Source organism: Poecilia mexicana, unplaced genomic scaffold, assembly GCF_051168715.1.
Source record: "Poecilia mexicana isolate PSO_F unplaced genomic scaffold, ASM5116871v1 scaffold_11, whole genome shotgun sequence".
NCBI classification, from domain to species: domain Eukaryota; kingdom Metazoa; phylum Chordata; class Actinopteri; order Cyprinodontiformes; family Poeciliidae; genus Poecilia; species Poecilia mexicana.
The window spans coordinates 11,969,794-11,997,237 of record NW_028263380.1 but is presented as its reverse complement, the minus strand read 5'-3'; the positions used below and the strand labels follow the sequence as shown (position 1 = coordinate 11,997,237).

At 37.4% G+C, this 27,444-nt stretch overlaps 1 protein-coding gene across 2 annotated transcripts in view; it reads left to right on the top strand.

Annotated features, from left to right (window-relative positions):
* gabbr2 (gamma-aminobutyric acid (GABA) B receptor, 2) overlaps window positions 1–27,444 on the top strand; it is a 180,199-nt gene that overhangs the window by 51,460 nt on the left and 101,295 nt on the right. For both annotated transcript variants that reach the window (XM_088010203.1, XM_088010204.1), the window contains exon 2: window positions 9,990–10,127. In XM_088010203.1, coding sequence (XP_087866329.1) covers window positions 10,053–10,127 — 75 coding nt within the window. In that variant the 5' untranslated portion in view covers window positions 9,990–10,052. The remainder of the gene's footprint in view (window positions 1–9,989; window positions 10,128–27,444) is intronic.

Sequence of the window (27,444 nt, the reverse complement as noted above, 5' to 3'; positions counted from 1 at the left end):
AAAACCTTTTTTTTGTCTTTAGTTTGATTGATTGTATGTTTTGTTGAAAGTATCCAAAACATTTTGCCGCCATATTTTGTTGGAACATCTCATCTCACATAAAAAAATAAAAAATAAATAAAAATATCACAAATGACAACATACCAATTCTGGTCACCACGAGTCGGCTGCTCAGTAAGCTAAAGTATTCCCGGTTTTGTGAGTTAGGCGTCCTCTCATGTGCCCAGATAATGACATTAAAATCCTCTTAATGAGTTTACGTTTGACTCCACAGAAAAGATCCTTGTGGTATCATGGCTGTAGCTCTTCTCACTGCTATCTTTTTTAACAGAAAGCCATTATGTTGCCATTTGTACAGCTACGCAGCATTCCTCTCATTGAGCTGCCCCCTGTTGGAAACCTTAAGTAACTTGTCTTCTGTCAAGTATAATATTTCTTCTTTTATTTTTCTCATTTAGTGCGCTTTGTCTAGTATGAAATAAGACTTTTTTTGGTCAAAAATGCACAAATTATTAAAAGTGCTGCACAGTGGAAAGCTCAGGTATAGAGCTTTGTGTTACATTTTTACTCATCTACCGATTTTTTTATTTTATTTTTTCCAGTAATTTGATTATTTGTTAATAAATGTCTACAGATGCCAGGATTAAGTTACCTGCAATAATCATCACAATCAGCAATACTTTCTCTTTTGCAGATAATATGCATAATATTCTCAACATGCTTAAACCCTCCAAGCTCTTGTGCAAAGGTTTATCTCTCCCCTGGCTGTCAACTCTGTCACATCACTTATGTGAAGTGATGCACTTTGTTGTGTTGGATATCACCGTTTCAAAAGTCAAGCACGAAGTAAAAAAAAAAAAAAAAAAAAAAAAGCTCCCTAAGGGACTGGCTGAAATGTCCGTCTGTTTTCTTCTCTCTCTCTCTGTAGTAACCTTGGACATCTATACAAATCAAATTGGTTTCTATTCCAGTGCTTCACTCATTCTCTGCTGCTACACTAACAAGAACATGTCTCTTTTGTTCTACCCCTGTCTTTTATTTGCCCTGCGTTATTGAATTCTTTCATGGGACTGAGTGGAAGAGCTGTGGGGTTCAGGCTTGATAATAGACTTTCTCCTTCTGTTATCAGTTATTCCCTCTTCTATCACTCCTCTCGTCATCGTGTTCCCATTTTCTTCCTCCGATATATGGTGCTCTGTTGCGAAAATCTGGCTTCTTGACTCAAAACCTTTGCATCCGTCATTTAAAAAAAAAAAGTTTTTTGTTGTTGAATATTTATGACTAAATAACTTACATATTCTCAGTTACATTCTCTCACCCAAACTATGATGAAGACAATCTTCTGAAATTGATGAAATCAGTGTTTTTGCTGTTTTCTGCTTTCTGTGCTCTCTACACACACAAAAAATGTCGACTCACTGAAAAGTTTGACTTTAAATTCGGCAATGCTGCACTTTTCCGGTGCGTAGCATGTGTGTTTGTACTCTTATTTATCAGTGTCTGCAACATCGCAGCTGTGAAGTACTGCTGTACGTTTCTGATTTACCGCTTTGCTTTGGTACACCCTGCCTTCTACTTTCACTTTCTGCTGCTGGACCACTCTTGTTGCTCCACCTCCCTCTCCCTTTTTTTTTTTTTTTTTCCACAAAGATAAAAGTATTGATTCTTGAGTTTGAAAGCTACCATCGATTTTTCTTTTCTTGTTTTTTTTTTTTTTTTTTTTTTTTTTCTGGTTTAGTATGTCTTTGAAAGTCCACTGTATGGAATGTAGCAACAGCAAGTAGCACAGTTTGCTGCATGCTGATTACTTTACAAGCTTCTTTTGAAACTGCCATGGCTGCCAAACACTTTGGATCTGTGCTTTCTGAGTCAGTTTGTCTTGTTGGCGGCGAAAAAGGTGGAGAGCAAGAGCTACAACATTTGATAGAAAACTTGCTTGCTTTAGAATATGGGAGGAGGGGGGGAAAGAAAACATTTAGGATTTACTCTAAATTTTACACTGGTGGAAGCATAAATATGAATATTACCAAACCAGTACAAGGAAACCCAAATGATATCAGGAAACAGATTGGAACATAGATTAGATTTGAACTAGCATAGTAGATTTTAGCCAATTTCCATTTACCCTTTGCAGCTATAAGCAACAACATATTATAACCACCAAAAAATGAGCTGCCATTTATTATTCACATAGGAGAAGTGGCTAAGAGTCACCGTGTATGTTGTAATCAAGGTAATGCATTTTTAAACTGCTTTAAGCAACTCAAATGAAGCAAGTGACAGATGATGAAAGCTTAAAGTGTTTGGTTTATTATCTTTTCTTTTTTTTTTTTTTGCTCATTGGTGTTAAAACATTTTATTTTAAATGTTTACTTCAAGGTTTTATGTTTTTTTTTGTTTTTTTTTTATTCAGTCTACATCCTATGAAAACTTTGTTTCCTGTTCTATTGGCACAAATTCAATTCCACCAAAAGCCTTTCAGAAATTTGCACTTGCTCAGTTCATTTATTACTTCTAAAATACACCAAGATTAAAAACACCATAGGGATGTAAAATGTAAAAAAAAAAAAAAAAAAAAAAAAAAAGAAATCCCTGTAACAAAGTAAATCTTTCCGTCTTAGCAAATTTGCTCTGAAATTTAATTTGGGAGAAATGATAACTAAAAAAAGCTATGTGCTTTTTTCTTTTGCTAAATGACCTGCTACAGTGCTCTCCAAAGGCACAACTTTTAGGGACCCATCGTTTTGGTCCGTCCCTCTTGCTGGGAAGCACAACATGTCCCAGCTGTTGTGAGGCCTTGTCAAAAGCATAACACTCTGTAATAGGCTTAATACAGCATCTGCTTTCTGCACTGCACAGATTGTTAATAAAGGTGTAATATGTTTCCTGGGATTTCAGGACCACCAGCCAACGTGAGCTTATCCCCCGCTCTGTGACCGAGCTGATGGAAGCATTATTATTTGTGCATTTGTCAAAGACTGCATTTTGAGTGAGGAGTGTATGTTTTGTCGAGTGAAACTGTGCTTTCTGAGGATACGGGACGAGTTCCGGGGAGCAATATTGTACGTGGGAGCAGCAGAAAAAGCGAAGAGCAAGAGACATTTGTCACCAGCCGAGAGGGTTCCAACATGCCATCATGGTTATCCTGGTGGCCATCTGAGTTCTTCATGAAGCGAGAGATAGACTGAGTGCAATAACAAGAGAGCCAGACTGCACAGAGAGAAGAAGAGACGGAGGGCAATCAGCTATCAGCTTGGACAGCCCGGTCAGTCTGTCGCAATGTCGTTTTTTAAATGCCAGTCTGTCCCCGAACAAATAACCAGCCCCTTAGGTTTTTCTTTTCTCCGTATGGCGGGCATGAGACGTGAATAAGTCAGATTGAAAACAAAACGGCGGGAAAAAAAAACAAAAAACAAAGTCCCTTCACTCCTCCATTTTTACTTCATTCACACTCGCTCAATCAATGTGTATACTTAGATTCTCTGGGGTGTTTTGTCTAAATATTGTCGCAAGGAGCTTACTTGCTTCATGCTCGGCTCCGCTACTACCCTCCTCTTCTTTTCACTTTTTCTTTTTTTTTTTTTTTTAACAAGTATCTTACTGAAGGATTTGATGAGTGCTCCTTCAATGTTTCCTTAACGCGGTGAATTTCGTGCCAGACAAGCCTTCCTGGTCATTTAGAGAGAGAAGAGAAAAGGCGAGGATGGCCATGTGTTTACACCTCAGTGGAGCACTCGATTGTCTCTGGCTTCATTGGTGGGGAACAAATAGCTGTAACGTCTTTACAATCTTATGCGTACTGATGGTAGAAGATGAGAGCGCTTACTACTGCTGACGACACGTTTGGCAGAAGTGGAGTTTTGACAAGGATCTTGTGTGTGAAATCGAGCAGGTTTTATTTTAGAAGTTATTGTGACTGCGTTGCCTGTACAGGGGTATACGATAAACATTTCCTCTCCACTAATGTCTGCCTCACGTGCTTGAGAGCTCTTTGTTCTCTCCTTCCCTTGCAGCGGTAACGAGCATTGACTGCCGTTGCAGAGTTTGGAGGATTAACTGGGGTTTTGTACATTGAGAAATGGATAATCTTCCTCAGATCTGACCTATTGGCTGCCTTCTGCTGACTCTCTGAGGCTTTATAAGACCAAACATATGTTTCAGTGATTGCTGGATTCGGTCTGGTTTTCCCCTCCTGTGAAATCCACAGTAGAATGTATAATTCATAGAGTCAACGAATCATCAGCTAACTTAACAACGTATTTACATTTACCTCATTTTGATGTTTCCTCTTTTTTTTTTTACAAGGTGTATAGCAGTGAAAAAAATATTCTTACTGCTTTTATGCATCTTTTAAAACTACATCCACTCTCACCAGCGACGGCTTTAGGAGCAAAGCGAGTGGTGAACGCCGCTGCTTGGTATAGAAAGCTGGTGAAACAAAGTTTTCTACAGGGAGAGAGAGGTTACATTACCACATGATTAAACATGGAAGAAATTAGCTGAAAATTAATAAAATCGACCATGCAACATATCAGAATTATTATTATATGTGCTTTTATTGGCGGGGGCTATGTTGACTGGATCAGATTATCGGGGGTCATAACCCCTAGTCACCTCCCCGCACCCCCAGAATATGCTTGCTAACAGTTGCCAGTTTGAAAGTACATGCTGTGCATCTTCCCTCCCCCCCCCTGCAAATGTTGCTCGTTGTGATCATCTGTGCTGTTGTCATGAATAAATACAGCGTGTGGCGTTCTGCCTCTGACAACATCGCAGCAGAGGCATAGAGACACCAGGTTTCTCAACCTGGTCTCGCTTTCTCTTTGTCGCGTCGGTCTCTCAGCGTTTCTCTCTCATGTATGCATAATGCCGGGCCTCAGGTTGCTGATTTGGGGACAGTAATTGGTCATTAGGTGAGGGACAGGTGCAGCTGCCTCTTTTTTGCAGCGTTAACAAGGCATTTCATCATGGTTAGCAGGCTGCCGGTGCTCTGATCAGCCGTTGTTTTTACGACAATACCAGACACACGAAAAAATGCGCATGCCCACCTACAGTACTCGTATCGACACTCCGGTGGTCCCCGCTGACTAATGCTGCCGTGCAGCGTTGCTACATTAGAGGATTTGACTCCAAACAAGCAGACGGCATTTTGTCTCCTAGCGTTTGCAGCTAAATTTTGTTAACCATGTTGAGACGGTCAGCTGACTGAATGCATGACATAAGGTTTGGAGCATCAGGTTGAGTTAATGATAAAAAAAAGAAGAAGAAAAGTAATAATAATAATGCAAAAATAATTTTATTTTCTATGATTATAATTGTAAAAGTTTTGCGATCTGTTTTATTTTGTATGTGTTTTAAAAAAAATCAGTTTTGTCTTTCAACTTCCATTTAGTCTTGTTGACTGAAAAGGCAAAGTCCAAAGAGGAGTTTGGGTACTTGAGTACGTGCAGAAGTACTCGCATGTTGCAAAGACGTGAAAGATTGATTTATTCATAGGTTTTCACACTGTACTCTTATTTTTCAGAAGAATAACCTGGAACACTGAAGCAATCACGCATGCAGACCTCTAAGCATATTCTTTTTATGAGATTAAAAAAAATATTTAATGCAAGCAATTTATCACGTACAACAGATAAACTGTTTCTTTGCAACTGCATTCCTAGGACGCTTATGATTTATTTTCTATTTCTTCCAACTTATTGTGATTTACTATCAGAACAAAAAAAAAGGCAATTGTTATCATATAATGATCAATTGGTGTTTATCTCACTAGGCTCTTCTAAAGGTCGCTGCTAATAAATTGTAGTCAGGAGTATCTGAAAAAAAATAAATAAAAATCTTTGGTAAGTTGTCATGGCACTCAAGTGCTTTCAGCTTTCAGGAGGAGAGAAGCACAAGTGAAATGTCAGACTGGGGCACAAGATCTGTACAAAAATAAAGATGGGAAAAGTTTTTCTTTTTGACTTTAAGTTCTTGGTCGCTTGAAGTTCATTTCTTAGTTTATGGATCAACATTACAGTGTTGCTGACTCGAGTTTCCATTTTCAGGTTCATCTACCGTCACTCCCCTCAGCATAACCACATTCCCTTTCCTTTGCCATCTCACAACCAGTCAAACAGATTACTACGGGCGTTAACCCCATTGATTTGCTCCAAATGGCCTCCAAATGCCAGGAATTACATTTCAGACGAGGGGAGGGATAGAAACAAAGTGTTGTTGGATTTCTTGCAGCTTTGCAATTAAGTGGCATTTTTTTTTTTTTTTTGCTCATTTTTTGCTCATTTTTTTCTTTCTTCATGCAATTTTGTTTTTACACTTAGGAAAATACGGCTTAATATATGTCGACACTAAAAATGCAATCTAAATATATTTATGGCATTCACTGGAAAAGATTATTCAAATTGTATTAAATTTAGTTGTTTTGAGAAATCAGAATGCTTGCTCAAAGAAGTTAAGTGCAGAACTTTAATAAAAACTTGGATCTAAAAAAAAAAAAGGAGTATCTGAAATGCCAGACTAAGCATTTCAGATTCAGATTCCATTCAAACTAATGTCAGCGTTGGCCTACTTCTGATTGGTTATCAAGACTGATTGGTTATTGTTTTCCTGGTGATCAGGTGGTGCCCCAATTGGTTATTTATATAGTTATGAATGGATCAGAGGTCGTGCTAGACTTCTTTATTATTTGTCATTTTTTACTAATGGTGTCAAAACAATCCTATCATAATCTGTTTTTACCCATCAAGTTTTAAACTAATAATGACATTTAATTGCATTTTCTTTTCACTCTGTTTAAATATGAACAGATAATCTGCATCATATTATTATCAAGCTGAATACATTTTACTCTGCAGTGGCAAAGTTTTGAAAGGTAACATTCCACCATTTAACGTAATCAGATGTCGGCGATAGTCGGCTCCCTTATTTTCACGAAAAGCACCTTGAAGTGTCTTGTGTGTGAATAACGCTACGCACACAAATTTACTTTTACCATTTTCTTTGCCTTTCGTTACTCGCTTGCCACGTGATTTTCCTGCTGACTTGCACATAAATTCAATTGTGCATTGCATCTTGCTAGCCTCTGAATTATAAAATACTTTATGACTGTAGTAGAGAGCATGCTGATAATTGTGGCTTGTGATCCAACATCCTTACTCGTGTCTTTCTTTTTTGTTTCCCTATCCTTCCTCTGTCATTACTTTGAGTGTCTTTGCTCCTCTTTATACTTTTATCTTATTTCCTTCTCAGCTTCTTTCACCTCGAGGTTTTCTGTTTGAATTCTGTCTGTTCAGACCTCTACAGGATCTCTACAGCTGAATAACTATTGATCATAGTTGGAGTGGTTATGCTACCTAATGAGAGACTAAATATAGCAGTCGCTGCAACGGGCCTGCTGCGGCATCCTGGCTCATCTGCTGCTCAAAGTGTGAATAGTCACACCGTTGGCATGACAACACAGCGGTCAAGGCTTTATGAGCAGTCACAACAGATTGTGTGCTTGTGTGCAAGTTTTGTGGGCAAATGTAGACGGGGATGAATGAAGCAAAACGGGAACAAAATGCAGCACTTCGTAAAGAGGGTCCTTAAGAAAGTCCGTAGTTGTTTGGACGGTTGGACATTATTACTGGGATACGATGCTACTTTTCTTACGTCTCCTTTACTACATTTTACATAATCGTGAAATTATTGTTGAGTCAGTGACTGGATAAAAACATAATAGCATAAAACATTTTGCCACCTACATCCCATTGTTACGTTGTAAGTAAATTGGCTTAAACCTACATCACTGAGACTTATTGTGTTCACTTTGACAAGTTTAGCTGCCCACACTTACTTCTTTGTTGCATGGTAACCAATTGAGTCACAATCCCTCAATACCAGCCCACCTTTTCCCAGCCAGCTGGAGGAAAAAAAATAAAAAATTGAAGAATAAGCATGTGCTAATGGGATATCTTCTTTAATAGCCTACTGTTTCATTCAGCTGCGTGGCCACGATAAGGACTACCCACTGTGCCTAATCACATCTTCTCTCTCTCATTTCACCTGAGGCACATGTGCAATCAAGTCTATTTTTGACCGGCACTAGTGCATGCTTTGCTCTGCTGGGATTCAGAAAGGAAAAAAAAAAAAAAAGCATCTATGTGCATGTACCATGATGAAAAATACATTCAACCTCACAAAAGCTTGAAATGACGGCTAAGCGTCAATCTGAGAATGAGGAGGTGAATGCAATATGGAAGAGTTCTTATGTGCGTATGTGCACAGAGTTGTTTTTTAATTAAGTACATACAAATTCAACTCTGAAAAGTGTGGCGTGACAGTTCATCTGTGTGTAATTTAATGTTTAATTTAAAAATTACGACTGTTTTATGTAGGCGTCTTGAGTTCTTTTTTTTTTTCTTTTTTTTCTTTTTTAAGAACATTGGTGAAGACACCAAACCGTTAGGTAGGTAGGCAGGCTGGCTATTTTCCTTCATTCTACCTCAAGATGACACAATTTTACGCTACTGTGTCCTAAAATTCCAAGAAGACACATTTAGTACATGAACAAGCTCACAGTTAAGTTAGTTAGATATAAACCAATTGAATTTAATAACTGAATAATTCTGTTAGCAGCTGGAGCTGATTTGTTTTATATTCATTTCTGAATTTCAGAAATGAATATTTCTGAAATTCTCCTCCAGAAAACATTTGCGATCCTTGTGTCATTGGTGTTCAACAGCTTGATGTAGTAAGCATCTGATTGTATTTAAATTGTCTCATCTGTTTTCCTGCTCACGTTTAAAAAAAAAAAAAAACTGATTGTATCCACACATGCAGGTTTTTGTTGGAGAAAAAGAAAGAAGCACATTATGCTAGTTTTCAAAATTTTACAAAATATAAATATACCAATAAAACCCACTAGCATACACTTGAGCGCTGCTTTTGTGTGTCATAAAACACTCTTCAAAACAATCAATTATCGGTTTTCAGACCTCCAACAATGAGCGGCACTGTTGGTTAGTGTTTTTTTTTTTTTTTTTTTTTTTTATCCAGTCACGGCTAATAGCTATTAAGGTAGAAACACAAAACAAACACAATTAATTGTGTGCATTAATTTATGAACACATCCTGAATTAAGTGGTCAATTGGAAAAAAATGAGCAGGAAAAGTGTTTCGTGCTGATTGGTGTATCATGGTAAACTGTGGATGTCTTAGAACAACAGCAATAACAGTTAGCAAACAATTATGTTGCAATCAGTAGTAACTACGCAATCTTTTCACATTCCTCCTCCGAATGTTCTTCCCCTCACACTCCTTCTTCTGGTTGCCATAGTAACATGAAATGGCTGCATTATGTAGCACCGAAACAGTGGAGGGTTGAATTTAAAGCCTGTGAGCTAGATTGTTTTACTGGTGTACACACACGCACGCACGCACACAGAAGTGCTTAAAGCAAATCTTAGCATTTATGTTGCTCTACACTATTTGCATGCCTATGCACAACATTTATCATTAATGAGTTGGCTGTGTTTATATTCTATTACAGGATTCTAATTTTTTTATTTTTTATCATTTTGGAACTAAATGGATCAGCATATGCTTATGTCTCACCCTCTTGGCTGAGATGTAAGCAAAAGCAAACTTAACACGGCAGTTAGTCCACCGAAATCAGGATGATTAAAAATAAAATCAGTTTTACTTTTCCTCATTGCTTTTTGTTTTCAACACTCAAATATTGTTGCAAGGCGCAACATTTGTGATGAATACTTTTTGATCCATGTGAGAGACGAATCACCGAGGCGACATGATTCAGATCAGACTCCGATCTGAATTGAATGCGCCTCACTGCGAAAACTAAAGTTACATTTTATCACAGTTTGAATTGAATTACTGTTATTGTCATAAAGTCTAATCAAAATCTTTCTTTTATCTTCCCCCCTCCTTGTGTTCCTCTAACTCCTCCAACCCCTACTTTCACTCCCCACTATATCTGTCTGTGTCTGCAGTGTGACAACGCTAAAGGACTGAGGGCCTTTTTTGACGCCATATGCTACGGTCCCAAACATCTGATGATCTTCGGAGGTGTGTGCCCATCTGTGACCTCCATTATTGCAGAGTCTTTGGAGGGCTGGAATCTGGTTCAGGTAGGGGTTTGTTGTATATGTGAACACACACAATGTGTGTGTGTGCCACACTGTACAGTCGATACATCCCGTCACAAATAATACACTTCTGTGAGACCTACCTATTATAAAACTTGTTGTTTTTAGGCTTTACACAGTAAAGTTCAGCATTTTTTTTATATTACTGCTTTAGAAAACAGACACAAAATGTTTGGGTCACCTGCCTTTAACATGCAAACTAGGTTTTGGTGAACAATTGGGATTGAGGTAACTTTCCAACAAGATATATATAAAAAAATACTCAGTGTGTGGTAATTGTTGCATACATGTAGGCTGCATATCTACAATGCAAGTCTCCCATTCTGTCACATCTTAAACTTGCTGTGGTGGATTGAAGTCTAGTACATCACGCTAAGTGTCATGATTGAAAGGCCAGCTTGAGACATTTTAAGCATCATTGTGCTGGAAAGGATCCGTCAGAAGATGAATAAAATGCTTGGGTCGAACTTCATTGTTCAAACTTTAATGCACAAACTTTAAGTGAGCTTCAGGCTTCTCTCCTTTTGCGACATTTTAAAACATTGGCTTGACTTTTTAATATATATTTTTACTTACAGTTTCCAAATGCTGTTGCATACACAGCTAATATTTGAAAACTGGCTTAGAGGGCATTTTGGCACACGCTTGAACTAGATCTGTTGAGTTAATTACCTACTTTTGAATTTTGCTATTCATTTACACCAGCTTCTCATATTGACATTTGCGGGTATTAGTTCAGCGCGGCATCAAGACTGCACACTTGGCAAATTAAAAACCTTTAATTCTTACGTTTTGCAAAACTTTTGACCCCTGGAGTTGTGGCTCCCCGTGTCTTTGAATCTGCTCTGAACGTACCAGGGAGGGAAACTGCCTCTTTCCAAATAAATCATTTAATTTGTTGTAAACCTCGCAAAGGTTATCGAGCGTAGATAAGGACGGAGGAAGCTTGCGCTTGTAAGAGAGAGCATAATTGAAGAGCCTGCATTTTGAACTGAATGTCGCAGAACGTTTTACATTTCTCCTGCTTGCCGTTACCTTCAGTCTGCTTCTCTTCATATTGCTCTTTGCTCGCTATCTTGTACAGGTCTCTTAAGAGGGAAAATATCAACAAGGAAAGGTGATAAAAGTTGGGTATTTTTGTGTCTGTCTTCATTTTTTTTTTCTCAGCGGTAATACCAGTCTACATAGAAGGTTCAAGACATGCCTAGTTTGAGGTGTCCTTAGACGTGTATGTGTGTTTGCTCCACTCTTAGTTTTTATTAGTTTGTTTGAGAATGATACCTCTGAGAGCAGCAGTGGCACTCCTTTGCTTTAAAGAACACACTGTTTGGAGCAATTTGTTCTCCAGAGCACTTTACCCAGTAAGGTCTTCTTTGCTATCAATACAAATACTGACACCAACAAATTGAGGCCAGCCTTTTCCCAAAATACACATTGTGTGGCTGTCGCAGCACATTGCGCCAAGTGATTTGGTGAAACCAGAGTTGCATGCTAATGGCTGGCAAGATAGGAGTTTCACAGAACCTTGCAAAAACAATTAATGTCTTTGATCTTTCTACATTTTCTTCCCCCACCCCAACAACACAGTGCAAGCTATTTTCTGCTGTCGCTGCTTTACAACTGCAAATTCCTTCGGAATTTATTGGAAATTTAATGATATGGACAAACGCGTTGCAGAGTGTGAATGCATCCAGTATGAAATCAGGAAGAAGGTCCCTAAGGATGAACTGCTAAGGTTTCTTAGGAAGCAGAAACCTAGCGTGTAAGATGAAGAGCAGGAGGCATAATCAAGGAGAGAAAAGCCTTTGCATTGCCCGTATCATCTGCAGATACGGGAAGTGGCGGACATTGTGAAGTTCTACAAATGACTAGATAAGACTGTACCAAGGGATTGGGCAAAATCAATAATCACAGCAGCACAGACCCAACATGCAGGCTGGGCAAACAGGCCCATGAAACAGTCCAGAACTTAGTACCTGGATACTGGCAGGTTAAGCACACACGTAAGCATGTGCTTTTAATTGTACCGGAACATTTTGCTGAGAATGTGCTGGAAGTCCCACCAAGAATGGCAAAGCTAAAATTCTTCCTGATCTAGACTGATAAGCAGGGTAATGGTAAACCAACTGAACACTGGGTTAGTACACAAAACAAAAAAATAAATTATTACTTATTTAATTGCACTTACACTTATTTAATTGCATCTCTTCGATGCAACCCAACTTTTAGATTGCCAAAATAACATTAGAACAGAATCTGATTGATCAACGAGTACATCTCAAATGTCCTCTTTGTTTGTATTTCATGAATTCAGCGCAATTAGTAAATTCATAGTACATTAATTAGTAAATATGAACATATCTTTTTAGTAGAGAGACTCGTTTTCCCTACTTTGGCATCAGATACAGTTTTAAGAGATTATGACAGCTTCAAGCCAGAATAATGTTGTTGTTTTAAGGAGAGAAAGAAAAAATGAATAGCCTGTCTGAACCATGTGCCAGAAGGTGATATAAGTGGATCTCCCCTGTTTTTCTCCTATTTTGTCGTAATCAAGTTTTAAACTTGATATTTCTATTAAATTGCTTACCCTAGCCTTGGTTTATACGAAAATTGTGATTTTCGTTTTCCGTGGTGATTAAATCAGCTACACTTAATAAGCTCATCCTTACCACATCAAAACAGAAAGCTGGCAGACGTTATCTACAGAATATATAGCTGAGAACAGCCATTAAAGAAAATAAAGAAAAAGAAGGTTAATCATTCAGTCATAAAAATAGTTTCAATTAGTGGTCGTACCTAACGAAGTTCCAGGCTCGACTAAAATAAACTCATATTCCATTATCTTCACGAAGGCCTGAGTTCGCCTCTGGATGCAAATAAAATCGTTATTCTTGTGAAAGTGTTTTAGAAGGCCAATGGAGTTTAAAATATAGCTTAATTGGCAAGTAGTAGACAACAAGGGCATGGAAATAAAAGTATGATTTTTGGCTGTAGTGTCATTATTTGTCTGTTACTCCAAGAAAAATAGGCAAAAATTAATTTCATAATTAGGAGCCTGTACCAAGCAAGCCATGTTTCTTCATTTTATCCATTATAGTGAGACTTTAAACCATTAATCCAATTAAAGAAAATTATGTTTCCCCTCCGTGGAGATATTTTTATTTTGTTTAAGCTGTTTCTGAGAGCACCGTCATCCAAACAGTTCTGCGAACCTGGGCGCAAACTTTAGGCAGGGCTGCTACATTTCAACAGAAAAACAAAGTACGCCTACCAGGGGCAGGGCTGCTTTTGCTCTTATTTTTGGGGCAACAATTATCATATACCAGGTGACGCACCTTTGAATACACCTGAAACTCGGGTCTCACAGTATTAAAATTCAAACCTGATAACCTATATTTATTACTAATGAATCTGTGGATAACCGGAAATAAACTCAGCTGCAAGCTGAGTACCAAAATTCCAAAATTGGTTAAAATACATTAAATAACCAAATATATTAGAATTGCAATGAAACTAAATAATAAAATGAATATTAAGCTAAATGTGCATAGAAACATTGTGGCTGAAATATTTTTATTTGCTGTATTTTATATGCATTTTCACGTGAATGTCAAATAAATATTCATATATTGGCAAAATATCACCAGCGGAGAGAAGAGGAGAGAAGATACTCAAAGTAAGGACAGAGGGAGGATGGGGAAACAATAATGAACCAGCTGTAGCACAGCAGAAAAAAGGGGAAGGGCGTGAGCAGTGCATACATGAGCGTGATTGACAGCGTTAAGACCCCGCTCCTTGCTCTGATTGGTTGTTTCTGACCAGGTGTTGTATTCCTGTAGAAAACAGCAGTACTATAGATTGTTTTCAAAAATTGTTTATCTCATATTATACTGTCATGACGTAGTGATGGTTTTTAACAAATTTGTAAAAAACATTTTTTTTTTTTTTTTTAAATAAAAGTTATGTCCCTTAAGACTTTTTAACTTGCCAGGAAGTGCAAGGGACATCCTAAGTTTTATTTTTGTTGAATTTTGTGACAAAACTCATTTAGCATCATTTGCCTTGGAGTAAAACTTTTTAAAAATTGTAGCAACGACCCTTAGTATAATTCATCTTTTTGAAACCACTGAACAACGACACTGATATTTTCAAGGAGGAACAGCTGAATACATCCTTTTAGCACATTTTGGCCAACATCTGGACATAGATCTAATGTTTACCTGTATGTGGGGCTCATTTTTCTTGTGTGCTGCCTATATTGATTGTTGATGCCTCATTAAATCAGGCAGTTTAGAGACGGACCTGCATCCCCACTGGCCCATTGCAGTTTTCTGGGTTTTTAAACGCTCGCTATCTTGAGGGTCTTCTTTTCCTCCCAATTTTCTTTCTCACTTTGCCTGAGTGCTACATTGGATGCTTCAATAAAACATGCAATGCCTGGCACTGCAGTATTCTGCTTCACTTACGTCAAATCCTCATGTGTACCATATCAATATTTCATCACTTTCAAAGTTTAGGATGAAATCTCTGTGCCAACGCACGGCCAGATCCTTATTTTGAATGTATCCCAGGTAAATGAGAAACAAATTTAATTAGGCTGCTTTTTTTTTTCTTTACCATGAAAGTAAATTATATTACTGCTGTATTATTATAAATAATGATCAAAAACAAAATAATATACATTATATGTTATGTTTCAATGATTTATTGTAACTATATCTGAGCATCCATCAGCAATCGGAAAAAGGGACACAGGTATTAAACAGAATTTTGAAGTTCCATAGTTTTTCTTTTCCCCAATGTCTTGGCTCACTTCTTTAGATTTCCCCATAATGGCTAAAAACGATGCTGCACATTTAGAGTGTCACCTGAATATGCATTCCCTTGTGTGCCTTCAATTAAATAAGAAGCTTCACCATCTGAGCTGTTTAAAGGTAAAGTAATCTTAGTTTATGCAAACTTCTGAATTTTGAAGGAATAAATAAAAAATAAAAATAAACATTTTCAACCCTTTAATAGTTGCTAAGTTTCACTATTGTTTTTTTTGTTGTTGTTGTTTTTTACCAAGGCAGCATTTTAGAGCAAATGGACAAATTGTGCCCCCATTTCTCACAGTTTGCATGTTACAACTTTTGCAGTCCTCTGATTGTTGAGTATGGGTCTCCCTGGCGCAGCAAGGTGATGTTCTTGCAGTTTTGAGTGCACCCTCTGTGTCTAATCTTAGGACTTAGAGCTCGCTGCCCAGATAACTTTTCCCCCTTTGGCAGTTCTTTACTTGCCTTATTAGTGGTAGAAAACCATATTTATATTCTCCCATCTGTAATCAGAGGCAAAATGCTCATACCTGCTGCACTTAATAGGTGCCTCTTGCATGTATTTGCATTCTAAGTGAAGCGCTGAAAAAGAGCAGATAGCAATATTTAGAGCTGAGGGTCAGCACTGCTCAGCAATGAATTACGCACATTTACTCTCCAGTGTGCACTCAGAAAGATTTTTAGTATCCTCTCTGATTTTAGTCTGCTCCATCTCCTTCTATAAACAGCCTTGATATTGCCTTTTTTTTTTTTTTTTGTTCGACTCTGACGTCCAGGTGAAAAATAGAAACCTTCCGGTTGACTTCTTGCTGAGCTGGTCTCTGAAGATTTGATGATAAACCATTTATCTTCATATCTGCTTTACTGCCGCTCGTGTTTTTGCTGACCATAAGGTCCACTCTTGGGGATTAATTGCTGACTCTCTCTCTCCCTCTCATTTCTCTCTGATTGTAACTTTGGGAAAAGTCAGGATTCTTAAGGCTGCCAATTAAGTCGCGTTTTTCAGTTTCTTAAAGTTTACTACTGTGACCAAAGGGAAGCAGAAGGCAGGATGCCTCTTTTTGTGTTAATCATTTTAGGTCTATTTGGATAAAGTAATTTGCTATCACTAATGTTTAAACTTTAAATCATATTCTAGTTTTAAACACAAAAATGTGACAATGCCAAAAAAAAAAAAAAAAAAAAAAAATCCATTGGCATTTAACACTGAACAAAGATAAATGAACATGCTTTACAGACAAATGTGGGGGGGGAAAAAATTCCCAGCAAATTCAGTGTCTGCTTTAATTTGTCTTGATGCTCCATGGCACAAACAGATGTAAAACAATAAATAAATAAATAAATAAACCAGTTATGTTTCCTTGTGCATCATTGAAACAGTTTTTTTTCTCATCTGTGCCTCAATACTTGTAGAATACGCCAGCGTGTAGTAGGAGAGTTCGCGCTCTCTGTTGTGCCCGTTCACAGTTCTGAATACGCGCAATCTGACAGGAAACACAGTCATTTGCTAATTACCAACATTTGTTGAATGCCTCCCGTTAACGTGTTGCAACCGTCAGCGTCGCATATTGAATAAACACGCTTCTTCGAAAGCCACTAATAAAAACGAGGGCTTTCGGAGGATCTCTTGCTGCGTTGGTTCTTCCTTTTGAAGTGGAAACAATGACTATGAAACAGCTTCTTTAACCCCTTACAGTCTCTTTCGACGCCAGAGTCTATGAGCAAAATTCAAAAGGAATCCAACATGAGAGCATACCGATTTCCACCCTTGCATTCGAATGTTGTTATTCAGGAGTTTTCAGGAAGCGGAGAAAGCGGGTCGTATGCTGATAATGTTGGAGGTACCTACTGGTCGCCATCGACAATAAACTAGACATATCAGCAGCCTATTTTTGTTTATTTTGAATAGAGATTTAATTACAGAAAACTCCTTTGAAGGTTAAGATACACTCTTACATCTATGATCTATTTCCATTGCCCCCTTTTCTCTTTGGGGGGTCTTCAGCTTTGATATAACTTATTTAGGTCATAAGTTTCATTGGACTTTGAAGCACAAGCTGTGTGTATACTTCAAGATGAAGCTGAAGCTTCTAGCAAAAAACCAAAAAAAAAGACGCAAGTTGATGTTGCTATTTTTAGCTATTTGACAATTAGTGGGAGAAGCAAGTCGTCAACAATTTTCAAAAGAAAGTTTAAGATCTTTTATGAGGCTACAACACATTTCTTTTCATTGGCTTTTCCTCTATAATTTGTCTCCTAAAAAGAATATTAAACTGTTATAATAAACAATGGATGTGAACAGAGTGAGACTCATATTTCAAAGTAAGAAAGTGAGTGTTTCTTAGTTGCTTGTTTCTTTCATACCTTTAAGCCTCAATTTGAACGTCATAGTTCAATATGTAAATTATTATTTTTTTATTTATTTTGACACCGAACATAGACTCTTTAAAAGCACAAAGTTTGTCATTTTAGAGTTAACGGGTTTTAGCCCACAAACATAGTTTATCCCATACCGATATTAAAACGCTGAAATTTGTAAATAATTGCAAATTTAAAAAGATTTAAACTATTGTCGACAGTTACAGAGCAGGGGAAGTGGAATGAAGATTTTTAGAAATAAAATGGGAAATAAGATCCAACTGAAAAAAATATTGCTTAAAAAGCCATGAACAAACTATCAACTGAAGGAGGTCCTACATAAATGCTTCTATGTAGTTGCTCTGTGTATGTAAGACTTTTGAAACAACCGTTTTGTAATTTTGTAAAGTGTGTAGAGACACTGATCCCAAAGAAATGGTCCCCCTCAGATTTGTTACTGAGTTTTATTCACAATAATTTTTGCAGGATACAAATAAATATGCATTTTGAAAGATTTACTAATCTTGCCTTATAGAAAGAAAACTGGATGTCTCGTTAAGGTAGTTTTTGCGTTTTTTTTTATTAATAAGCCATTACTTGTTTTTGGAAGCGGCAAACGAAAGTTAAAAACGTAAAATTGGTTGATTTTGGTATCAAGAGTTGCAAGATGAAATTGCATGCAAAAGGATTTTTTTGTGTATTCTTACTATATTACAGCACGTTTAAAATTGATCGAGCCATTTTTTTTTTTAAGCTTCCAGTAAGTCTGGAAAAAAAAAATCTCAAAGATCTCTGTTCTCCATTTACCTTCCTCTACTTTTGAATTTTTATTTATTTTTATTTCACCCCCCCCCCAAGATTGGGACATTGAGAACCTCATTGAACTAAGAATTTGTGTAGGAAATGTGCCGCTCTGTTCGGAGCATCCTTTGAAACTCTATCAAAAACAAGGGCCTGCTGAGCAATTGGACATCAAAGAAGACCCAGCTCCATTACAGGCCATTAAAACCATAACGGCTGCTTGGAAAGATTGAAGCGTAGAGGATCGATAAAGGGCAGTTTAACTGTCTGACACAGCTCACTAATATCTGAAGCGTCATCTCCCATTCAGAGGCAACCAGAGGAGGAAAGAGAGGGGAAGAAAGAGGAAGAGAGAGAGGACAAACTTAGAGGGCGAGAGAGAGAGAGAGGATATGGAAAGAGAGACTCTTATTATTACAGAGTGCTTTTGATCTCCTATTGCTGCTCTTTGTCTTCTTCTCCCACCCATCCCTCACATACTGTAGTCTTGTGCGGGGATGATATAACCTAATTTCACAGTAGGCTGATTAGCATTTTGGATCATTCAAACCCTACAAACAGAACACGTGGTGCAACTAAATTGAAAGATAAGCGTTACACTCAGAAATTACTCCTGAAACACATTCTCTAACTTGATAAAATCTTCAACAATAAAAACGCACGTACTTTGATTTGTAGGCTTTTAGAGCCAAATTAAGTGACTTGACAGCGATAAAATAAATAAGAACATAAGTGACGACTCAATCTACGTAAAAATAACAAAACAAAAACCCTGATTTACGTCTGCTCAGAACATCCAGTTGCGTTTGTCTTCAGACTGAGGAAGAGATGTATTTTGACAAACGCCAAAAAAAAAAAATTCTCTCCAACTTCTTTCTCTACTTAATATATTCTCTCTGTTTTTATCCTCTTTCACTTTATCTGGGCATCTGGATGTGGAAACGCCATGTCTGTTTGAGAATGATAGCGAGCTGTATTATTTAATTCCCTACTGTAGTCATTGAATCCTAAAGGATACAGTTCAGGTCAGTAGTTTACTCATCAACATGATATTTGAGCTGCTCTTTTACGTTTTGAACACAGGAACAGAGTTCACAAATTTAAATTTATCTGTCGATCTTAAATTTACACAGATAAAATTTTACATGCAGGTTAAATCTGAATAAATTACATGACTGAAATATTTTACTCAGCTAAATTCAAAAAGTAAATGATGTAGATTCATTGCACGTGACTGATTCTTCGAGTGTTTAATTTTGTTCACTTAAAAATATATAGCCATTTATCTGTAACATGGACTGCCCCCGTGGAGAGAGAGCATATGGCGAGCACCCCTGTCTTTGGAGTGGAAACAACATTCCACTTTTAAAATTTGTTATTGAAAAAAAATATATGTATTAATGTATAAGAAAGCACAAATTTTCCTTCCTGATACAAATTACAAATGAGCAACGTGCATTTTTTTTTTTTTTACAACAAAACATCTGCTACAATTGCACTTCCACATTTTAAATAACTATCAATGCTTTTCGTCGTTCAGTGAGTCATCTGAAGGGGTGAATCATTCAGCCATCTTTTACAACCTGTCGTGCATTAAAAATAACCACATCACTTGCAGAAATGAAGTCAATGATGTGATTTCTCACTGACGGAGCGAGATACTGTTGTCGCTTTTAAGAAGGCCAATATACTCTGATCAGACAGAGAGCGCAATGTGAGGAAATGCGTTTCCCTTTTTTGTGTTTTTATCGCTCCTGCTGTGTTTATGATGTGAAGTCATTATTTAGATGTACAGCGAGGACAGCCGTTACCTGATAAGCCTGCTTGATGGACATGTTGAGACCAGAATATTATTGGTGCTCTGTGCTTTCATGGGAGCAAAAAGAGGTGCAAATGTCTCTAAAAAAAAAAAAAAACTAGGTTGATACCACGTGCAGCACAATGTTTGCAGATGACAGCATCAGTGTTTTAAAAGTCTTTTTTTTAAATTTTTTTAAGAAAACATGAGTCCAACAGCTTCACTCCTCTTGAATCACAAATCCCAGTGCCAGTTGGTGGAGTCTTTGAACAGCCGTGACAATCAGCCTCAGTCTTGGGAAAACAAACAGTTACTCAGATATATAAATAAAAGCAACATGTATGCTTAGAAAGGCAGAAATAGATATGTGAGAGCAGTTTAACTGCAGATGTTCTTTATTTTTAAATGCATGTTGCATTTTCTTAACACCCAGTATGATCTCATAGCGATTTGTAGCTTACGTATTTTAATCTTTGTTTTGATTACTTCAGTAATATGTGGAATTTCCTTTAAGGACTTGTGACATGGGAAAAAAAATCACCAAGGATCAGTTTCCACTTGGCTCTAATTATGTTCAAATGTATAGTGCCAAAAAAAGGCACCACTTGGCTGTTACATTATTATGACTGGCTAAGTAACAACCCTAATTTTCATGTTACATTGATGTCTGTGTGTTGATGTAGTTTGGGTGATCACATGGCAAAGATCAAATACAGGAGAGTAAAAAACAACACATTTACCTGTGTAACTTAAACTGATTAGGAATTTTTTTTTTTTTGCTAGAGCAGAAATAGTAGCTTTTTATTATATATTCTTTTAACTATTGTGTTATAATGAACAGAACATCTAGCACCCCATTCACATAAGACTAAGTCTGTATGATAACATTAATAATCAGCCAACATATAGATGGTCTCTGTAGGGACTTAGAGAGGTCTGTTAAAGTACATCAAGATCTCTGTGCACAAAGTCTTTGTGGTCAGATTGTTATGGTCAAGCGGCAGCAAATCTGCAGCCTGGTAGCACCAACGATATCTTATCCCTGATTTGTTCCTGGCGCACACCTACAACAAAAACAAACACATTAAAATTTTGGGTAACACTTTATTTGAAGGGGTTGAATAAGACTGACATGACACTGTCATAAACACCTGTCATGAACATCAATAAGTCTTCATGAATATTTATGACTGTTGTCATAAAGCGTCATTCGGTAAATTATGACACTTTTAATACAAAGTTGACATTATTCAAAATGTCTTTATGACAACTTGACATTAACCAAGAAATCATTACTGATATAAATTTGTTATAAAAGAATTACTGATTGCACTTTAAAAATCAGGTAACTTTATGTTATTAAAGGTAAAGTTTAAACAGTAATGATTTCTTGGTTAATGTCAAGTTGTCATAACAAAGACATTTTGAATAATGTCAACTTTGTATTAAAAGTGTCATAATTTACCAAATGACACTTTATGACAACAGTCATAAATATTCATGAAGGCTTATTCATGTTCATGACAGGTGTTATGACATGTTTATGACAGTGTCATGACAGTCTTATTCAACCCCCTTCAAATAAAGTGTTACCAAATTTTGTCACTGAAAACACTCACACAGGTGTGAGACAGTGTACTGCAAAGATATCATATCTGAGATTGTGGCGTCCATGTTTAAGAGAAAGTAAGTAGCTCAAAGGGTCAAACCTGCTATAAAACTGAAATGCTGTTTCCAACTCTGAAGCGATCCACCAACATTCAGTTTTGGGGATCCTTACGGTCTTGTGAGACTTTAGGGCTGTTTTCATCCAACAGGAATAGGTTTATTTAATAGACATTTAATGACTGAAATTATGCAGTGGACTGAACAGTGGCATCACTGGGTAACTTACTGTGAAATTTGTTGACTTGTAAATGTTTGGTGGTTCCGAGTGGCAGTGAGAACTAGACAGTAGGGTTCTGACCTTAGCAGACAAAAAAAAACAAAAAACATATATGTTTTATACATAAATGCCAGAGAGACATGGCACGGCTCGGTTTGAAATTTTAATTCGAACCTTTTAGTGGTGAGCAGGCAGGAGGACCCGAGAGACAGAGCTAGAAGAGCAGCACAGCTAGCTCATTAGAACAGAGTGGAGTTTGTCTATCCCTGAATTGTCTCTCTCTTTCCACAAAGCATGCACACGTCACACAAGTAGAGACTAAAACACACAGAGACTCTCAGGTAGAGACGTGATCGCCTGCAGTGGCCAGAGAAATAGAAAAAGATTGCTAATACTCTTAAGACACACAACACACACACACAGTTGAACGAATACATTTATCTGACAAACACTGAACTCCATAAGTTGGCAGAAGAAAACAGAAAAGTGGGGCAGGATGTTCTTAAACACTGAGCAGTGACTGCACATATGGTCTGATTTTTTTTTTTTTTTTTGAGCAACACACACCATCTAGGTAGATGTAGTGTAACGCTGTGCCATCATTTAAATGTATAACTATCCCTGTGGCACAAGAAGTCAGTTTGTGATTGATGGAGTGTGATAAGTAATTGTACATCCAGATGCATGCGGACTGTTTGCTGTCATTTTGTCTTCTTTCAGCTGCTGTCATTTTGATTACTTCTGTCAGCTCCGATTTAATGATATGACTTTTAAATCTGTCAACTCAGATTTTATATATATATATATATATATATATATATATATATATATAAATATATATATATAAATAAAGGAACCCATTTGGTTTAATTTCATGTCATTAGCTTCAGTTCAGACAACTGGTATTGTGTCTTTGAAATACAATTAAAATGTGTCTTTAATTATTTGTAGAATTTGCAGCATAACTGCAACTTGTACCCAGGAAGAGGTTCAGCTTGTGCTTAAAGAAAAAAAGAAAAAGGACTGAAGCAGGGCTGTAATGAATGTACTAATACTTCAGGTTAATGTGCCAAGTTCAGCAGGGTCACAGGCTCGGTGAAGAAGCCTTGCCTGAGCTTGTAAAATATAGCGGCTACTGTGATGCCTGCCAGACGGGAGGAGAGGGAGAAGTCCGTTGTTTGGAATCAGATGCATCTTTAATGATGCCTTCCGCTCTGCCCTTGTAGAGAAATGCGGTTTGAAACTGGGTGAATGTGATCTGATGGGAAGTTTTCACCTCCAGATGAAAGACTTTCTGAAGCAAAGGCTGTTACAGTGGAGAGCAACTTGTTCTTTTTTAAATAAGATCTTTACCTTTTGAATAGCTTACTGACATTTGGCCTCAGTGCGTTGAATGAAATGTTTGTCGCCAGTAGATGACAAGGCCTTGTAGAGAGCTCATTCAGTTATCATGAGTCATTGAAAAGTTTTGTTTACTTTTCCATTTTTTCTCTTTACAGAGTTTCTCTTAAAAATGACAATGGGCCAATTCTTTAGTTGAAGTGAGAAAGTTGAATATAGCAATCACTAGACTGTGCCAGATAAAAGGCTAATGCCATTCTTTCTTTTTCCCCATTTCAACTGGTTGAAGAGGTTCAGTGAAGTCTAATCAAGTTGCCACAAATGGCAATTTGTGAAGAATAATTAGGTTCCCTCTGGTTTCATCTCTTGTGCAACAAGATGGGTCACAAATTCTGATGGATTGTATAGAGATCACCAGTGTGTAGAATATTACTACAGTTCAGCAAGTAGAAAATGCTTTTTTTTTTTTTTTCTGTCAGATTTTAGCTTTTAGAAATTATTTTATATTAAGCCTAATTTAAAAGGTAGTTCTAAAGACTCAAAACTGCACAAGTATTCATGACTGTTGACATTAGGTGCAGCCGGGTTGGGTAATTGTAAATAAACATATTATATGCTTAGCATCTACACAATAGCGCTGGCTGCTGTCACTCAGAGGCGTTGTCATTTGCAATGCATAGTTTGCACAACACGGATGTAATGTGAGAGAATGATGAGGTGGTAATTCTGTTCTCTTCCATCTTTTTTCAGTGATGGATCATTTTAGATATAAGCAGCTGATGAAATTACATCACAAAGCAATATACATGGATGTATTATTAACTCAGCAGAGTTGCAATACAGTATGAAAGCACATTACGTCAAATCGGTTCATTTATTGTTTCTGATTTTATTGCATTTCCTGAAATTATTGCCTTGAGTTGCATACTTCAGTAAATCCCATAAAAGATATATTAGGTCTTTGTTTTAATTCGTAAAAAGTCATCATTAGGTAAACCAGCCCTAAAACACGTTTTAGACAAGAAATATCTCCACCCTTCCAGGTAAATGAGAGACTAACAGAACACCAAAATGTTCAGCCATTTGAATTTATATTTATACTGTAGTTTCATTGTGATGCTTTTCTTTTTCCAATTTCCAGTGCTTGCATTTTGTATTCTCTAAGGATAGTTTTTCAAAGCAAAGTTTTACAGAAGATGGCATGAATTACTGCTTGGATGTTTCTATGTTTTTTATGAAAACATTGTTGCCCTGGAATCTAATATTTGTACTAATGACTTATTTCTCCAAATGCTGATCGCATTTCTTACTCACTCCTCGACTTGAGAAATCTCAAACCTTTTATCTGGTTTGTGTGATGGTATTTAGCCTGTCTGGCTTCATTTTATGCTCCTATTCAAAATAAAAAAAAAAATCAATATAAAGCTCTAAATTACCTACTCCAACAATACAGAGCTAAAAATAAAACGGGTACTTAAGTTCTTAATCTCTGGCAACACTGTAAAAGGTTGTGAAGGAAGATGTGAGAAGTGGGATTTCCTTGGCTACGTTACCTGATATTTACCGCTCAATAGGTTAGCGCCATGGGGGGTCACTGCTCCCTGTGGCGTAACGCTGCGCATTTTTAAAGAGACAGAACAGGCTAAGCAGCAGGGTACCAGATGCCTCCCACAGCATTAGGAAAAGCACACAAACACAGCACTGCTGACCTTTCACTCAGATAAACACCATTAAATATGAAAAAGGACATAATTGAAAGTAACCACTGGCACTTTTTTTCTTTTCTTTTCACCTACATAGGTGCATTAATACTGAAGAAAATCACAAGGCATCCAAACACCATTGAGCTCACCACCGATAATAATCTTGACATTTCAAGTGGTGCCATTAGGACACAGTGCAAACACCAGCCAAGCTTTAGATGGTGTGTGATATTTCCAACAAGACCCATTTCAAACATGTTCTATTGACGGCTTAACCAGTGACAATTTTTTACTTAATCTATAGAATAAAAACCCAGTGAGAACGACTACAAACTGCATCCAATTGTTAATTTATTCACATCTTCCAAAGTTGGCCAGGTGATAGTTTAGATTATAAGGCATTTGACTACAGTCAGGTATGTAATAAAAGTTCTGCACTAATATAACAAAAATAGCAAATAGCTGCAGCATGTGTTTTTGTTTTTGTTTTTTTTACAAGTGCAGCAGCTGATGCAGTTACAGTGGAGAGCATATGTGAATATGTTTTGCACATATTCATTAAAAGTGTCACCATGTTGTGATTGTAAGCTATGAGACACATAATCTGTGCTGAGATTGATCTCCACTTCCTCCCTGAGCTACTATTGGCATCTGAAGAAATGAACCGCCCAACACCAAAAACAACCAATCAGAACCAGGAGGAAGGCCTTAGGACTGTCAGTCAGTAGTGCTAAATGTGCTAATGACATGGAAACAACTTACTGTTACAAAAAAAAAAAAACAACAACAAAAAAAACATTTATCTGCTGTCATCAGTGGTCATGCTAACAAGACAGATGGTATTTTAAGTTTAGAGCACTATTACTCGCCTGCTGCTGTCTGCACTGCTTGCTGTACACCAGCTGAGTGGCTGGTTTCATCATCCATGAGCACAAGCTGCTGATTGACCTAATTAGGTTCACCTGGTGGAGCCTAATTAGCTGCTGCACAGGGTGCAGCTTGCAGGGTTTGGGCGGTGCCAGGTTGCCCTGACAGTGGGTATACTTTTTCATAACCAAGCCACAGACATGACTAAAACTGCCACCCAAAAATAGTAATCCCTTACCTTTAGCTTCAGTACTTTTTTCTTTGTACACTCTAGTCCCCTTTATTGAACAGTGATAGACAGGAAAGAAGGAGCAGAGAGAAGTGGAGCAGATGGTCCGAGACCAAGAACCAGCAACCCTTTTGAACTAATTTCAAATGAGAGCAACTCTGAAAACAGGGGAAATTAAGAGTTGAGCTTGGGTGATTGGAAATGCTACGAGATTGACAGAGTGAGCATGGAGCTGGGAGAGATATTTCAATTGAGCTGGTGTTTATCCTGCAGAGGTAAACTTTGATTTCTTGCTCGGTGGTGGCATTTTTCAGTTTCCCCCACCAGCAGAGATCAGTAGGAGTAATCAGCTTAACTGATTTAATTATGGGGTAAGGTTTGAAACCCTGAACACATGTCTTTCCTTAAATAAGTATGCAAAGATTATGAGGGTCTGAAATTCTGCTTTTCAGCACTTAATATTCTCTCTTTTGCATGGACATTTCTAAAACCTTTTAACCTAAACCAAATATATTAGAACTACGATAAACAGTTGAAGAACCAAATATTTTAAACAAGTAAACCTACCAATTTTGTGCTTCCTGGTAACTAAATAATAAGTATTTCTAAACAAAGTAAATTCAGAAAAATATAACGGTTACAGAGGGAAAGGAAATCAATTAGTGTGAGAGGAAACAATGAAAAGAAAGCACAATGTTTCAGTATGTATATGTGCTTTTGTCGTATTGATTAAAAGCAGGTTTACATAAATATTGTTAAATGGAAACAGTGAAACTAGCTGAACTTCACATAATCTACAGATAAACACTCTGAGGCTGAAAGAGCAGGTTTACAACATATAGCAAAATGGGAAAAAGTAATTTAACTTCCGCCAGTCTTCTCCCACTTGGTAGCATTGCCTCATTCCATGTACGTTAACCAGTGCCCTGCAGAAAGCAAAAGTTTGAGAGCCATTCAGTCGTTGGTGTCGTCATGCTGAAGGGTCTTTCATGTTTCTTGTTGTTGGACTACCAATCCACCTCACACCCTAACCATGCCTCTTTCACGTCCCAGGAGATGGAATTTTAAAAATTTACAGTCTTCTTTTGAGCTAGCCTTTTGGCCCCTGCAGGTCTTTGGAAATTGAAAAGTCAGAGAGAGTAAAGACGGGGGTGAGGGGGGGGAGCAGGAGACTGAGGTAAGATGGAGGAAGCCTGGCCGTGAAACTGAGAGACAGTTTTCTGCATTTCTGATAAGCCTTTGTATATCCCCTACAGCCAGTCTTGACCACTTCTTGTTGCTTTCATTGGAGTGACCCTCTGCTGCACAAACCAGATGCTATCAAATGCTGAAAAATTCCTCCTGTGTTGAGGGGAGGTTCATTGAAATAAATCCCCCGTCTTGTTGCTGTTTTCTCCGGCTGGGCAACAGCATATTTCACCGCCAAGGCTGTTTCATTGCCACTATTTCAAGAGTAATTGAAAATGCATGGCTGATTGACTCAGAGTTTCTGTAATTAATTCT